Here is a 13,992-nt window from a genome sequence, read left to right as displayed (position 1 = left end):
TGACACTGAACCGAGATAGCGGTATGGTAGAACCAAATCGGAAAAGAAACCACATGACACTAGGAGGCTTCAGAGCTTGTAAGTTTAACCAACATGGTGAGAATACAAAGGCCAAACACTAAATATCATCGTGAGAGTTCAGCCAGGTATGACTCTATCACTCTGACTTTGTGTATGTTCTTTTGACACTTCACAGCATGACAACACACACTGAGGCAAGTTGTTTGTTTAGCCCAGAGCCTTTCTAGCCATCCCTATTTGTATGTTTACCCTTCGTGAACCCCGTTGAGCCTTAGCCTTTTGTTCGTAATAAACCCATATTAACCATTAATCATTCATTTCTTCCATTAATCAGCATGATTGTTGTAAGTTACAAAATGTGCAAAAAGCTAAGTTTGGGGTGGTAATCTTTAAAGAAAGGGCGAGTGCATAAGAAGAGGCGTGTGTATGTCCTAATAAAAAAAAGAGAAAGAAAAGAAAAAAAAAAGAAATGCACTTGTCGAGACTTAAGACTCTAACACCTGTAAAATGCTTACAGAGAATTGAGTTAAAAAGAGTCAAAAGTGAATAAACCCCCAGAGTTATAAGTTAAGCACGAAAAAAAAGAGAAAATAAAACAACATGAATGCCGAGTTCAAAACCATTTGTTATCCATTTCTGTGTCTATCCTACCGTACCCAAGCCCCGTTACAACCGAAAAGACCTCATAAAGTGTGTGGAATCTGTTATTGTAGTGAACTTAGAATTTATTCAAATTTAAGAGTTTGGTATTGCATGCTGTGTTGTGAGTGTAAACACCCTAACCATGAGAGATGTTGTGAGTATGTGAAAAAGCTTGCACGTAACGAGGCCTCTGATGTGGAAATGTGGTGAACAGTTTGAGTCGGGAAAACCGGAAACTTGATTGGAAAGGAAGAACACAAGTTGTGAAGGACAAGGTTGCATTGTGGACAGTGAATTCATGGGTGACCTTTGTTTGGACTCAATACATCACTTGAGGACAAGCAATTAGACAAGTTTGGGATTGTGACCGGTCACCATTTCCATTGAATTCCCACCTTTTATCCGGCATATTTTCATCACTTTGGTAAGATTTGTGGTTGTTTTTAGTTGTTTTAAAGTCATTTAACATATTTCGTTAGTTTATTATTGCATTGCATTTTGTTACATGTTTGTGTCAAAAAGTCTCTTTTATGCTTCGATTTGGTAATGTTAGTGTTGCAGGTTGTTGCATAGGTTCAAAAGGACTAATAGCTGAGTGTTGGATGCTCCGGAAGGCCAAAATATGAAGATGCAGAAGGTCAACACGGGCTCCCGTGTACACCAACACGGCCCGTGTTGTTTTCCAGGAAGGAGCACTCAAAGAGGTAAAACAGGGGGTTAACACGGGTACCCGTGTGCATCAACACGGCCCGTGTTGATGCCTTTGTAGCTTGCTTTAAAAAACACAACTTTTGAAGAGCAACACGGGCACCCGTGTGAATCCACACGGCCCGTGTTGAAGGGCGCGGCTGAGAAATTTTACTTTATGTTGTGTGGATCTGCCCTGTTCATTAAGGGTATTTTGGACTTCTTCCTGGGAGAAAAAAACCATCTGAGGCTATTAGAAGACTTTGGAGAGAAAGAGAAGAGGACTTTTGACGTACGAGAGAAAAACATTGACTGGAGAATATGGCTACTACGGAGGATTTGAAGACGACGAGATTCAAGGGCATCAACCATTGAAGATCAAAATCTCCTAATTCTTTGTAATGTTTAATTTCCACACTATGATTTCTTTGAATACTATGAGAGGCTAAACCCCCCAATGCTAGGGGGTGGTCTTGATTTGATCTGATGTTATGAATTCTAACCATGGATTTTCTTATTACTATGTTACGTATTTCAATTCAATTGTGTGATATTATTATGCTTTTGTATCAGACAAATACAATTAGATCTATGACTATCAATGACAGGATTGTGATTGTTAGGATTTTCACACAATTGGGTTTATAATTGCATCACCTAGGACTAGGAACTTTTGTAAATCACCATAAACCTTTATATTGTTTATGATTAAAACCAATGATTAGTTGAATGGACATTTGAGTAAGAATTGGTAGTTTAATAGTTTCTTCATTAAGGACTCAAGGAAGAACATTCTGAGGTTAGGTAATTGAATGTTTCATGTGTATTAAGGAAATCTTGACTTGAATTCATAACTAGTTAAATCAACCACTCACCCTAGCATGTTTCATCTTAATCAATTATTCTTTACTATCTTTTTGTGTTTATTGTTACAAATTCCCAAAACCAACCAAACCATTGTGTTCTTGTTCAAATAGAATCAAAAGTAAAATAAGTATTTGAAGGAGAATTGTCATCCAAGGCGCAGCGGGATTTAAAAATTTCTTCATTTAGTGATCCTTACGAATGGGCATGATCAGTGATAGAATCGTTACCTCTTGTGGCGATCACGAACGTTGAACGATGACAACGCCTCTACTCAGTCCACACGAACGGATTCCTTCAATCTCAGTGCTAGCTGCTACGAATGAAGGCTTTGAGTGAGAGAGAGAGGGAAACGAAATTCCAAATTTGAGAGTGACAGTGCTTCTACCCAAGGGTTCTATTTATAGAACCACTTGTGTGGGCTTCAAGCTAAAAAGCCCACTTAAGTGTATTTTGGCCCATATCTTATAATATGCCCAAAATCACTTAAGCGTGTGGTACCTTACCATATTTCGTATTCCACTTAAGTGCATCGTACCTTACGATGTTCCTTAGTTACTCTATCTCTCATCAATCCGTCCTTTGTGTATGACCCTGTAGGTTTTTGCGACGTTGGCAATTACATTAAATCACGCATTTAACATAATAAACAGTGAGCGATATCTAGCAACACATCATTGCTACCCAAGTCACGAAAATGTCATGTGATCTGACAAATCCTTCTGTGGTAATAATTATGTGTATAATTACCCTTTTGCCCTTATGTCTATATTGAACACAAGGCATAGACCGTGTCATCCTTGTCCAGTTCAATATTGGGCCCATAGACATTTATCCTGTTATGCAGGATGGGCAAATTCCATCTAGGTCACTCATGTCCCTCAGCATGCTTCGTGGAGTACCCATCAACTGTCTTTATGGTTATCCAGTTACGGACAACGTTGGATCAGCAATAAAGCACTCGACTCTACATCTAGGGTCCATAGTGGTTTCAGGTCGAAGAGTGGTATACACCATTATCACCATGAGAATAACTTACGACACTTTGCATAACATTCTATATAGTATTCTCATAGCGGGTCAATCCAGTATAAATATTACTCTTAATATTCATACCTATGTTTAAGACTTGATAACTCTTTATCCATGATCCATGAGACGTGATCATCAGTCTACGAACATAATAGTCTTAATGCTTTAATGTTATCCCACTTCACAATAAAGCTTGACTACGGATACTTTAAGAATAGTGTCCTTATGTTTAATGTGATCTCATGATTAAGTCATACTTGATACATTAAACGGACTAGATATTCTAGGGACTTTATTAAACAAAGATAATAAAGAAAAAGCCTTTTAATTATTAATAAATAATTTGATACAAGTACCAAAAGTATTGGCCTCTAGGGCTTACACCAACAGTATTTCCTACGCAATCCCTGAGATCGATACTTGGGAATAAAACTCCTTATTACTACATCGGTAAAAATAGTACACTTGCTATTTTTCCGATCACTACCCACGAGTTGACGATACAATAAGGGATCAGGCAAGAGATCACCATCATCACGATGATATTTAACATTAACCTCAAGATGAGTATCCACTGGATTAGCCGATTGTAGACCAGCCATAGATATTAAATCTGTGGCATACTTGTGTTGATGGAGGAATATGCTCTTGGATGTAGAATGAACCTCAAGACCAAGAAAGTAATGCAAATTACCAAGATCTTTCATATGAAATGGTGCTTGTAACTGTTGTTTAAGGCTTTGAATCGAAGCATGATCAGAACCAGTAATAATCATATCATCAACATACAGAAGAAGTAGGACAATTCCAGTAGAAGTTCTATGAATAAATAGAGAAGAATCATATTGACTATGAGTAAAGGAGAACCCGAGTAGAGTTTAGCGGAATTTTTCATACCATGCTCTAGGCGCTTGTTTCAAACCATATAAGGAGCGTTTAAGCTTGCACACACCCTTAGATGACAAGAATAAACCTTGAGGACGAGTCATATAAATATCTTTCGTCAGGTCACCATGAAGAAAAGCATTTTTCACATCCATTTGATGAAGAAACCACCCGTTAGAAGCAGCTATGGAGAGTATTGTACGAACAGATGTCATTTTGGCAACTGGTGCAAATGTCTCATCATAATCAATTCCATATTCCTGCTTATTTCCTAAGGCAACCAATCGAGCCTTGAAACGATTGAGAGACCCATCAGAATTCAGTTTCACTGGATACACCCATTTGCAACCTATGGGTTTGATATCAGGGGGACAAGAGACAATATCCCATGTAAAATTCTCTTGAAGAGCCTGAAGTTCCTCATTCATTGCTTTTATCCAGCACACGTCTTTAACATCCTGTGCATAACAAGTAGGAATAGATATGCTAGACAGTGAGGCGGTCAAAGAAGTATGTGAGGAATCATACCTGTCTGGTGAATACCTATCTGGTGCTTTAGATATTCGACTAGAATGTCGTTGTTTGACCGGTTCAGGATCAGGTGGCGGATATGTGTCGGGAGGGGCAGTGGGAACCTGTTTTCTGCGTTGTCTGACATATGTGATTCCTGGTTTGTAACGTTCTATAGATCGAGGCATAACAAAAAAATTAGGAAGAATAGCAATTTCATTTGTGACAGGAGAAAGAGAATGAAACATAAATTGATTATCAAAAAATGTAACATTTCTAGAAACTCGAAAGTGGTGATTAGACACATCATAACACACAAAACCCTTATGAGAGTTGCTATACCCCATAAATGCACATTGAATAGACTGTGATCCAAGCTTATTTCGTTCAAACTGAGGTAAGTGAACAAAACACACACATCCAAAAGTATGTAAATAACTATAATCAGGTTGAGTTTTAGAAAGACGAAAGAAAGGAGAATCAAAATCAATAACCATAGAAGGAAGACGATTGATCAAGAATACGGCTGTGGAAAGAGCCTCTACCCAATATCGGGATGGCACAGAAGCTTGAAGAAGTAAAGTGCGCGTTACATCAAGCAAATGACGATTCTTTCGCTCTGCCATCCCGTTTTGTTGGGGGGTATTGGGACAAGATCATTGAGATAGGACCCCTTTTTGTTGAAGGTACTCCTGAAACTCATGAGACATATACTCACCTCCAGATTCAGATCGAAAAATTTTCACACTTGCTTGAAATTGAGTTTCAACATATGTCAAAAACTTCTGAAACATAGAAAACACTTCAGACTTAGATCGAAGAAAATATATCCAAGTAAAACGACTGTAGTCATCAATAAATGTGACAAAATATTTATAGTGAGCATGGGATGCTGCAGGAGACATTCCCCACACATCACTATGAATCATCTCAAAACAAGTGGAGGCATGATGAGCGCCTGATGGAAAAGGAAGTGTTTTACTTTTAGCCAATTTGCAAACATAACATGAAATAGAAGCAGTGCAAACATGTTTATTTCCCAACAAATCAGTTTTAAATAAATGAGACAAAACAACAGAATTTGGATGGCCCAATTTTCTATGCCAATCCTCATAAGAGTTTAAAACACTATTACTAGCAAAAGATAAATGACTAGAGCTAAACTGGAGCGGAAACAATCTTCCCACTTTAGGCCCCTTCGCGATCACCTTCCCCGACACCTGCTCCTGCACAAGACAACCAACACGAGAAAAATTAACATTATAATTGTTATCCACCAATTGACCAACTGACAATAAGTTGGAAGCAAGTACGGGTGATACAAGCACGTCACGAAAGTTAGAGTTTATGTCACCAACATTAGTGATAGTGAGTTTATTACCATCAGCAATTTGAATTTGTTGATTGCCATTATAAGAATGTAAATTGTGCAAGTATTCAGAGGAGCCCGTCATGTGATTGGATGCGCCAGAATCAAAAAACTACGGTTGAGAAACATTAGAAGACTTACCCTGAATTCCCAAGGCTGAAAGAGCAGAATGTACCATTTGTTGAATCATTTCAGGTTGTATAACACCGCCATTAGATGCACCAGTACTGAGAGGACCAACTGTAGAGTTGGTAGTGGCATGGAATGCTTGGGCTGGACGTTGTGCTGGTCGGGGAGGACGCGTGGGACATTCAGAGATGATATGACCCTGTTGTTTGCAATAGTTGCAAAACTTCTTACTGCAACTGCGATCAATATGTCCAAATTGTTTGCAAGAAAAACATTGGACTTGTCGCATATCACGACCCTTCCCTCTACTCTGAGCAGCATATGCAATTGCCACGGGTTCGGAACTGACAACATCATGAGACATAGCTCCTTGAGTAATTAGACATTGTTCTTCCCTGAGAAGTTCACCAACACAAGTATCCAAAGAAGGAACATGATTCCTATTTAGCAAAGCACCTCTGACAACCTCAAATTCTGAACGAAGTTTCATGAGAAATTGATCTCACCCACTAGTGTTGTAAACTTCTTGAACGCGAGGGAGGTCTTGGAAACCTTAGCGTGTATAATAGCGGAGTGTTCTGTCCAGAGATTTAGAAAACCAGAATAGTATTCTTGAATAGACAAGTCACCTTGTTTATAGTTGGCTATGTCTAGCTCTAACTGAAACCGTTTTGCCGAATTGTCCTGGTTATAAATGCGCTTCAAATAATTCCACATTTCTTGAGCAGTTGAAAAAGAGCGCAAATTATTGATCATCTGAGGATCAATACTGTTGAGAATCCAAGTGATGATTTGAGCATCTTTAGTTTCCCACACATCTAAAGCAGTTTTCTCCGTCGGTGCCTTAGAAACATCATCTAAGTGACTCCATAATCCCTTTCCTCTAACATACATCTTAAATTGAAATTCTCATGCCAAATAATTTTTGCCGGTAAAACGGACACAAAAATTATCTCTTTCTTTTTCGGAAGCCATCTAAGTTAGTATACAACAAGATTCAACCTCACTAATTGATAAATTATTATAATAATAATTCTTATTATAATAATTATTATGATTATAATAATAATCCAGCAACAGTAAACAAACCAAATACTCCACGAACAGTATAGTGTCCACAATCCACAAACAGTGCAACAAGAAGATAACCAAGATAATCCACGAACCGAACAATCCATAATCCACAAACAAAGCAAATGCAATTTTGAAGAAGTGGCAGAGTCAAAAGATAATCACGATCAAGAATCTCAAACCAAGAACATCCAAGAACAAAAAAAATCAAAATTGCAACCGAAAAAAAAATCAAACACGACTGAGAATCACGATTTGGGAAAAGAATCGCAAAACAAACCGAAGCCCTAACCCTAGAATCACGATGAAATCTCCGCAAAACAAATTCCACGTTGATCGATCAAAGACCAATAAACGATGAACAACAAAACTCGATCAGAACCAGAAAATCACAGGTTTGATCGCGAGGTTGATACCATGTCAGGAAAATAGGTTTGATCACTCTCTCATTATTATTTCTGGTATATATAGAGATTACAGGGTTATACAAGTAATTACACTAATTAATTACATTTAATGAGAACAAATCAATTTCTGATTTGTTTCCCTTATTCTAGGAACAAACCCTATGAATAAACTAATTCCTATTCACACTGATTTGTTTCCCTTATTCTAGGAACAAACCCTTAATCTATGAATAAACTAATTTATATTCACATACTTTACTATTTTGTGACTAGTATGATTAAAAGATATATGAATAATTAAAATAAATTAATTTGATGAGATAATGTCTGGTTTAAAGAGATATTCAGACAAAGTCATCCAAGTTATCAAGTCACCCAAACATTCTCCGGGAGTGTTAGTGATATTTATTAAAACTATGACAAAATAAAAATAAATATGAAATATTAGTCATTGGGTTTATTTACCCATCATAAGTAATGTATCTCCAATCAAGTAACACTCCTTCATCTCATTATACTTATTTATTTATTACTCCCTCCGTTCCTTTTTAAATGTCACTTTTTTGATAAATTTTTGTTTTTTTTTAATTGTCACTTACAGAATTCAAGGTAGTATTAAATACATTTTTGTCAAAATTACCCCTATTCAATTATTACAGAGAGAGAAAAACTAAAATGAATGTAGGATATAATTAAGGGTATTATAGGTAAAATGAGAATTATTGTTTAAAAAGTAATAATAATGATTAACTTTCTTAGTATGTGTAAAAAATAAAAAAAATGACACTTAAAAAGGAACGGAGAGAGTAAATAGTTTCAAAATCGGATGTTTTATTGTATTTTAATATAAAGATATCTCTATCTAATTTTTTATGATGAGTAATTAAGAATTTTTCTTATTTAGTGAAATTTCTGGTGAAAAAAAGTAGTCATGTGCAAGCTATAATTGCCAAACGAGACACAAAAATTCGTCCAGGCGTGTTGTATATGCACCACTACGCCGCGGTTCCTGATTTGAAGGTGGTTGGAATCTATAAAGTCAAATCATTGCATGTGTTGTTTCCAAATGGCACCCCTTGCATGTGCTTTGTTTCATTGCATGTGCTTTATTTCAAAACTCACCTATCTGCGACCATATTTTAGTGTAGTTTATTTTGTTTTTCATTTCAGCCCTAACTAAACGTGACATGCGGAAACGTGTAGACTCATCAACTGAGACTTGTACTGTGGCGTAGAAGGTGGGTGTGGACCCATGAGAAAGGAGAAAAGTGAAGGAAAAAGATCATGACAGCCATTACCCAGAGAAAAAGTAAACAAAAGAATCGTTAGTTTTAGATCAGAAATTCTCCAGTTGGCTTATTCATGTTGATTTACGCGGTTTTGGTAATAATGAATTGGAATCATTGCAACTTACAAATGCTTGGTCGAAAAGAAAAGGGACAAACATCATTATATATATATATATATATACTCACTAAACAAAACAACAAAATACAGCAAATATTCTTCTGATAATTAAAAGATGTTATATACATCATACACTTGACATTTCTAATATTTTCTATCTAAGAATCCCAAACACTAAAACCAACTCGCTAGCTTTAAAAAATCAATAAACCATATCAGACTTATACATCAGGAGAGACTGTAACAACACCAAAAAATTGACATTTTAAAAATAAATAAATTAAATTTGTGATACAATTCCGCAATGCTGCTAGATCAGAACAGCCTAACTTTCTCAATCCCAACTGAGAAGCAATTAGAGGTTGTCATTTTAGTTATCGGCAGTCCATTGAGTCAAAGGAGTCGGCGAATCCAGAAGGTTTTGCAGGAATACTAGATTGGGTTTGTGAGAAAGATGTGTCGTTAAACACTGTGGAAGTGCCTTCATTGGCTTGCCATCTTTGCAGAGCTTGAGGGAGGCTCATGTGAAGGTCAATACCATAACCATCTTCTTCTTCATGACTGGTAGGCTTCCATTGCTCAACTAGAGGAACCAGGACATTCACTGCATGCCCCATATCTGGCCTCTGGTATGGTTCGCGAGCAGTGCAATGGCCTGCTAGCTCAGCCACTTTATATATGCTCTCCATGGTTTCTTCGTCGGGGTTCAATGTTTGATCGATTGCTTTAGGGATGTTCTCCTTGTTGACTTGTACTCGGCGGAACCATGAAACCAAATGAGATCGTTCATCAGGCATTGTATCATCCAATGCCCTTCTACCAGTAATCAATTCCATCAGAACTACTCCAAATGCATAAACATCTACTTTGGTTGTCACTCTTCCAGTGGCTGCAAAGGAACATGATTACAGTTATTACAAGTCAGGAATAGGCCAGCATAAAGCAAATGCAACCATTCACATCTTATTAAACAATAATTTTGCTCCAGTTAAATCTATGTATAAATGCAACCCAAACCCATGACAAAACAATAAATATAAGGTCCTACTAACAAGTGCAAGATGGAAGCTGGTTACAGAGCAGTTAATAAACCCTATTAAATGCTTCCAGTTAATTAAGAAAACACGTACCATTAATAAATTTCAGTAAGCAATAAAAATATCTACTTATTACCTTCTTTATAAAGTTCTATATTAGTATTAGAAGGATAAAGGAAAACTCATGGATTAGTCCAATATTTGATGTAGCCAAATGGTTGACACTACTTGTAACAATCTATCTATCTTTCAATGGAAAAGCATATTATGAGCCCTGAAACTATCCATCAAGGAGATGCATATGAAAAAACAATTTAAATGGAAAAAAACTAATGGAAAGGGACAGACATAATATGCAAATTGTTAACCACAGAGGAAAAACCATCACAGCAAGTAATTCAGAAATACATATTAGGAATTAAACGTCAATAAATTTTCCTTCAAAATGTTTTTGGCTTTCTGAAAGCTTCTCTTTTAAACAATGCATGGCATTAAGTGCAGTAACTAATAGATACCTAATGAACAAAAATGGAAATAAATAAGAGCTTTATTAAAACTCAAGACAATCTTAATTAAAGGCTTTCAATACCTGCATATTCAGGTGCCAAATATCCAAATGTTCCTGCCAGCCTCGTCTCAACGGAATATTTCCCATCAGGTGCATTTTTAACCAACCCAAAATCTGCAACCTTTGCTCTCATGTCATCACCCAATAGTATGTTGGAGGGTTTTAAGTCCCTGTGAATGAAGCTTTGCTGAGCTAAGCTGTGCAAGTATTCAACTCCCCGCGCTACATCCAAAGCTATTGCTACCCTTTGTTTCCAAGTCAAAGGAGCACATCCGTTTTTACCCCAATCAAATAGATGTTGTGTTAATGTTCCTTGAGGCATATACTCATACACCAAAAGCCTTTCATTTCCGTTAATGCAGAATCCTAAAAGAGCAACCAAATGCCTATGCCTAACTTTAGTTAGAACTGCAATCTCTGCTTGGAACTCATTCAATCCCTTAGTTCCCACTGCAACAGATTCCATCCTCTTCACAGCAATCTTAGTTCCATCATGCAATTCCCCTTTATAAACAACTCCAAATCCTCCCCTACCCAAAATGTTATCTACACTGAAATTACCGGTTACTTGCCTAAGAACTTGGATTGAAATAGTAACATTTCCACCCTCAAAAACCTGAAGGTTGTCACTACGCTCACTTCCTTGACTCTGTAACTCACTCGGAACTCCACCATATCCATTAGAATTGGAAACACTCATGACATCAAGTTTAATCTCACCTTTTCCATTTTCAGGATTATTAACCCTTCCAAATTCCCCATGCCTCCGATTCTTAGTATAACACTTACAAAACACAAACAACACTACTGCAACAAAAAACACAGCAATAACAGCTATACCTGCAATCCAAGCAGGCGACAGCGAAGAACCACTTGACTTTCTCGACGGGCTTCCACTTGGTGCACCACCAGAACTCTCTGGCGGAGTAGTTCCATTTCCTCTATCACCTCCAGAAGGCCCAAGCAAAGCATTACCAGCAGAATTGAACTTCACTTTAGTAGAAAATTTAGGAATCTCTCCAGATAGATTGTTGTTAGACACATCCAAAACCTCAAGTTGAGTCAAACCCGTCAAGCTCCCTGGTATGGAACCAGACAAGTTGTTACCAGCTAGATACAAATTCCTCAAATCAGTTAAATTCCCAAATGCAGGTGAAATGGTTCCATTCAATTTCTGCTTAGCTAAGTTCACAGTAATAATCTTCCCTCCTGAACAAAGAACAAAGCTCCAATCTTGACAAGGATCGTTCCTTATCCAAGAACTCGCCAACTGAAGAGGATACCCAAAACCAGCAGCAACCTCAAGCAAAGTAGTAACCCTCGGATCACAAGGTCCAGGAGTGGTTTTACAAAAGCTATTAATCCCATCATTAGGAGTAACCTCTACACCTTTCCCAAAAGAAGGAAAAGGACCCTGCAAATTATTATTATCCAATGAAACGTTCCTCAAACTAGATAAACTCATCAAAGAATGTGGAACAACACCTGTTAACTGATTATCGCGAAGCTGAAGATCAAACAAATTAGTACAGTTTGATAAATCAGGAATAGGACCAGTGAACTTGTTCTTCTGAAACCACACTTGAGTCAAGTGAGACATCGAAGAAAGTAAATTTATAGAACCAGTGAACCCAAACCCATCTTGCTGATTGTTGAGCCACAAGTTCTGAATCCCAGATCCTGAAAACGAGTTCGGTAAATCTCCGGTGAGGTTGTTGTAAGCGAGACGAAGTTTCTGCAAACTGAACAATGGACCGAAAACATCCGGCAAGGAACCAACGAGGTTCGTTTGACCAAGGTCGAGTTCAACGAGATTCAAAGACTGTGTCAACTCCGACGGAAACGTCCACGGTTTGAGGTTGGTGTTTCCAGTCATGGAAAGTTTCTGAAGACTGGTGAGTCCCTGAAAACAACCATCGGGGATTGAGGTGAAGTTGTTACTACTGAGGAAAACCGATTGAAGATTAGAAAGGTTCGCGAGTGAAGGTAACGCGCCGGTGAGCGAGTTGGACTGGAAAGAGATGGACGTGAGTTCAGAGAGCGAGTTCAGATCGGAAGGTATTGTTCCGCTGATCGACTTGGAAGCTACGTTGATAGATGTAACGCGGTTAGAACCGTCGCATTTCACGCCGGTCCAGCTGCAGAATGTGGTCGCCGACCACCCTGACGGAGTTGGTGAAAGTGATTTCGCGAGCTTGGACATGAAAACGCCGTCATCGGCAATGGCGGTGTGTAGGAGGAGAGAGAAAGAAAGGAAGAGTTTAGAGAGAGAAAGTAGGGTTTTGAGTTTTGATTTTGGGTGAGCCATTGTGAGAATGGAAGAACATGAGAGAGTATGGTGTTAGAGTTGCGTGAGAGAGTATTTAGATGAAGAAAGATAACTACGCTAACCCCATGTGAAGTTGTTGTTTTCTTTTCTTTTTTTCTCTCTCTTCTTTATTTTTTTAAATCTAAGCCATCTAAATTAAATTAATGATGACGAATATGTCAGAGGGGTTCTATAAATAAAGAAATTAACGTGTTTGTAGTTAGTTGTAGTACATCATTAAATTCATTTGAAAATTAACTTATGTTTTTTTTCTGTCAAAATATTAACCTATGGTATTTTCATACAAACTAACAAAACTTAAATTTAAATTAAATGGTTAATACTCTCTCCCGCTTATAACAGGTTTCCTCTTTTCAATACTTTTTTCCTCAAACTATTTGTTATTTGAAAATACTAATCTATCATTTATTAATATTTTTGCTAATATATTTTAAATATTTTATTATAATAACTAAATACAATTAATAAAATTATGTTAATAAATCAGATTTGCTTTATCAATATAACTAATATTATTAATTATTATCTTTAAAATGTGAAATATTCAAAAGTGACACCTAGAAAAAGGAGGGAGTACAAACTAGGTAATATGGTTAATTATTTTCAATTAATAAATAATACAATAAGGTGTTAAGTTTATTAGTCCTCTATTGTATATAATTAATTAGTATAAATTTAAATTTTACTAACCATAAATTTTAAGTATCCAAATATAAAATTCTTTCGAGTAAATTGTAAAAATAAAAATAAAAATTGATTGTAATATTATATTTGTTTATGATTGATATTGTTTTTATAAATTTATGTTTAAAAAAATTAGTTAATGTTTGTTAAAATATTTAATATGAAATAAAAAATTAACATAATAAGAGGATATTTTTAATAATTAATATATTTTGAAATTTTGAAAAAAGTTATTATAAAAAATTTAAAATAAATTTAAGAGAGTTCTATATTTTTAAAGCTAAGTTCATTTTTCTTGTTTTATTTAATGGTCTTATATTTTAAAATTACATATAATCATATTAGATATG

General features: G+C 36.5%; 1 protein-coding gene across 1 annotated transcript; it reads right to left on the bottom strand.

Moving 5' to 3' along the window:
- Nucleotides 1-9,109: 9,109 nt before the first annotated feature.
- On the bottom strand, nt 9,110-13,098 carry LOC127083168 (receptor-like kinase TMK4). The gene is made up of 2 exons (XM_051023413.1): nt 10,651-13,098; nt 9,110-9,913 (listed from the first exon to the last, which is right to left on the bottom strand). Exons 1-2 carry the CDS (start codon nt 12,935-12,937, stop codon nt 9,399-9,401), a joined length of 2,802 nt encoding a protein of 933 aa, XP_050879370.1. The 5' UTR covers nt 12,938-13,098; the 3' UTR covers nt 9,110-9,398.
- Between the last annotated feature and the right edge of the window lie 894 nt (nt 13,099-13,992).

This window comes from Lathyrus oleraceus, chromosome 5 (genome assembly GCF_024323335.1).
Source record: "Lathyrus oleraceus cultivar Zhongwan6 chromosome 5, CAAS_Psat_ZW6_1.0, whole genome shotgun sequence".
Taxonomy (NCBI): Eukaryota; Viridiplantae; Streptophyta; class Magnoliopsida; order Fabales; family Fabaceae; genus Lathyrus; species Lathyrus oleraceus.
The sequence above is the reverse complement of the archived record's forward strand: the minus strand, read 5'-3'. Positions and strand labels throughout refer to the sequence as shown.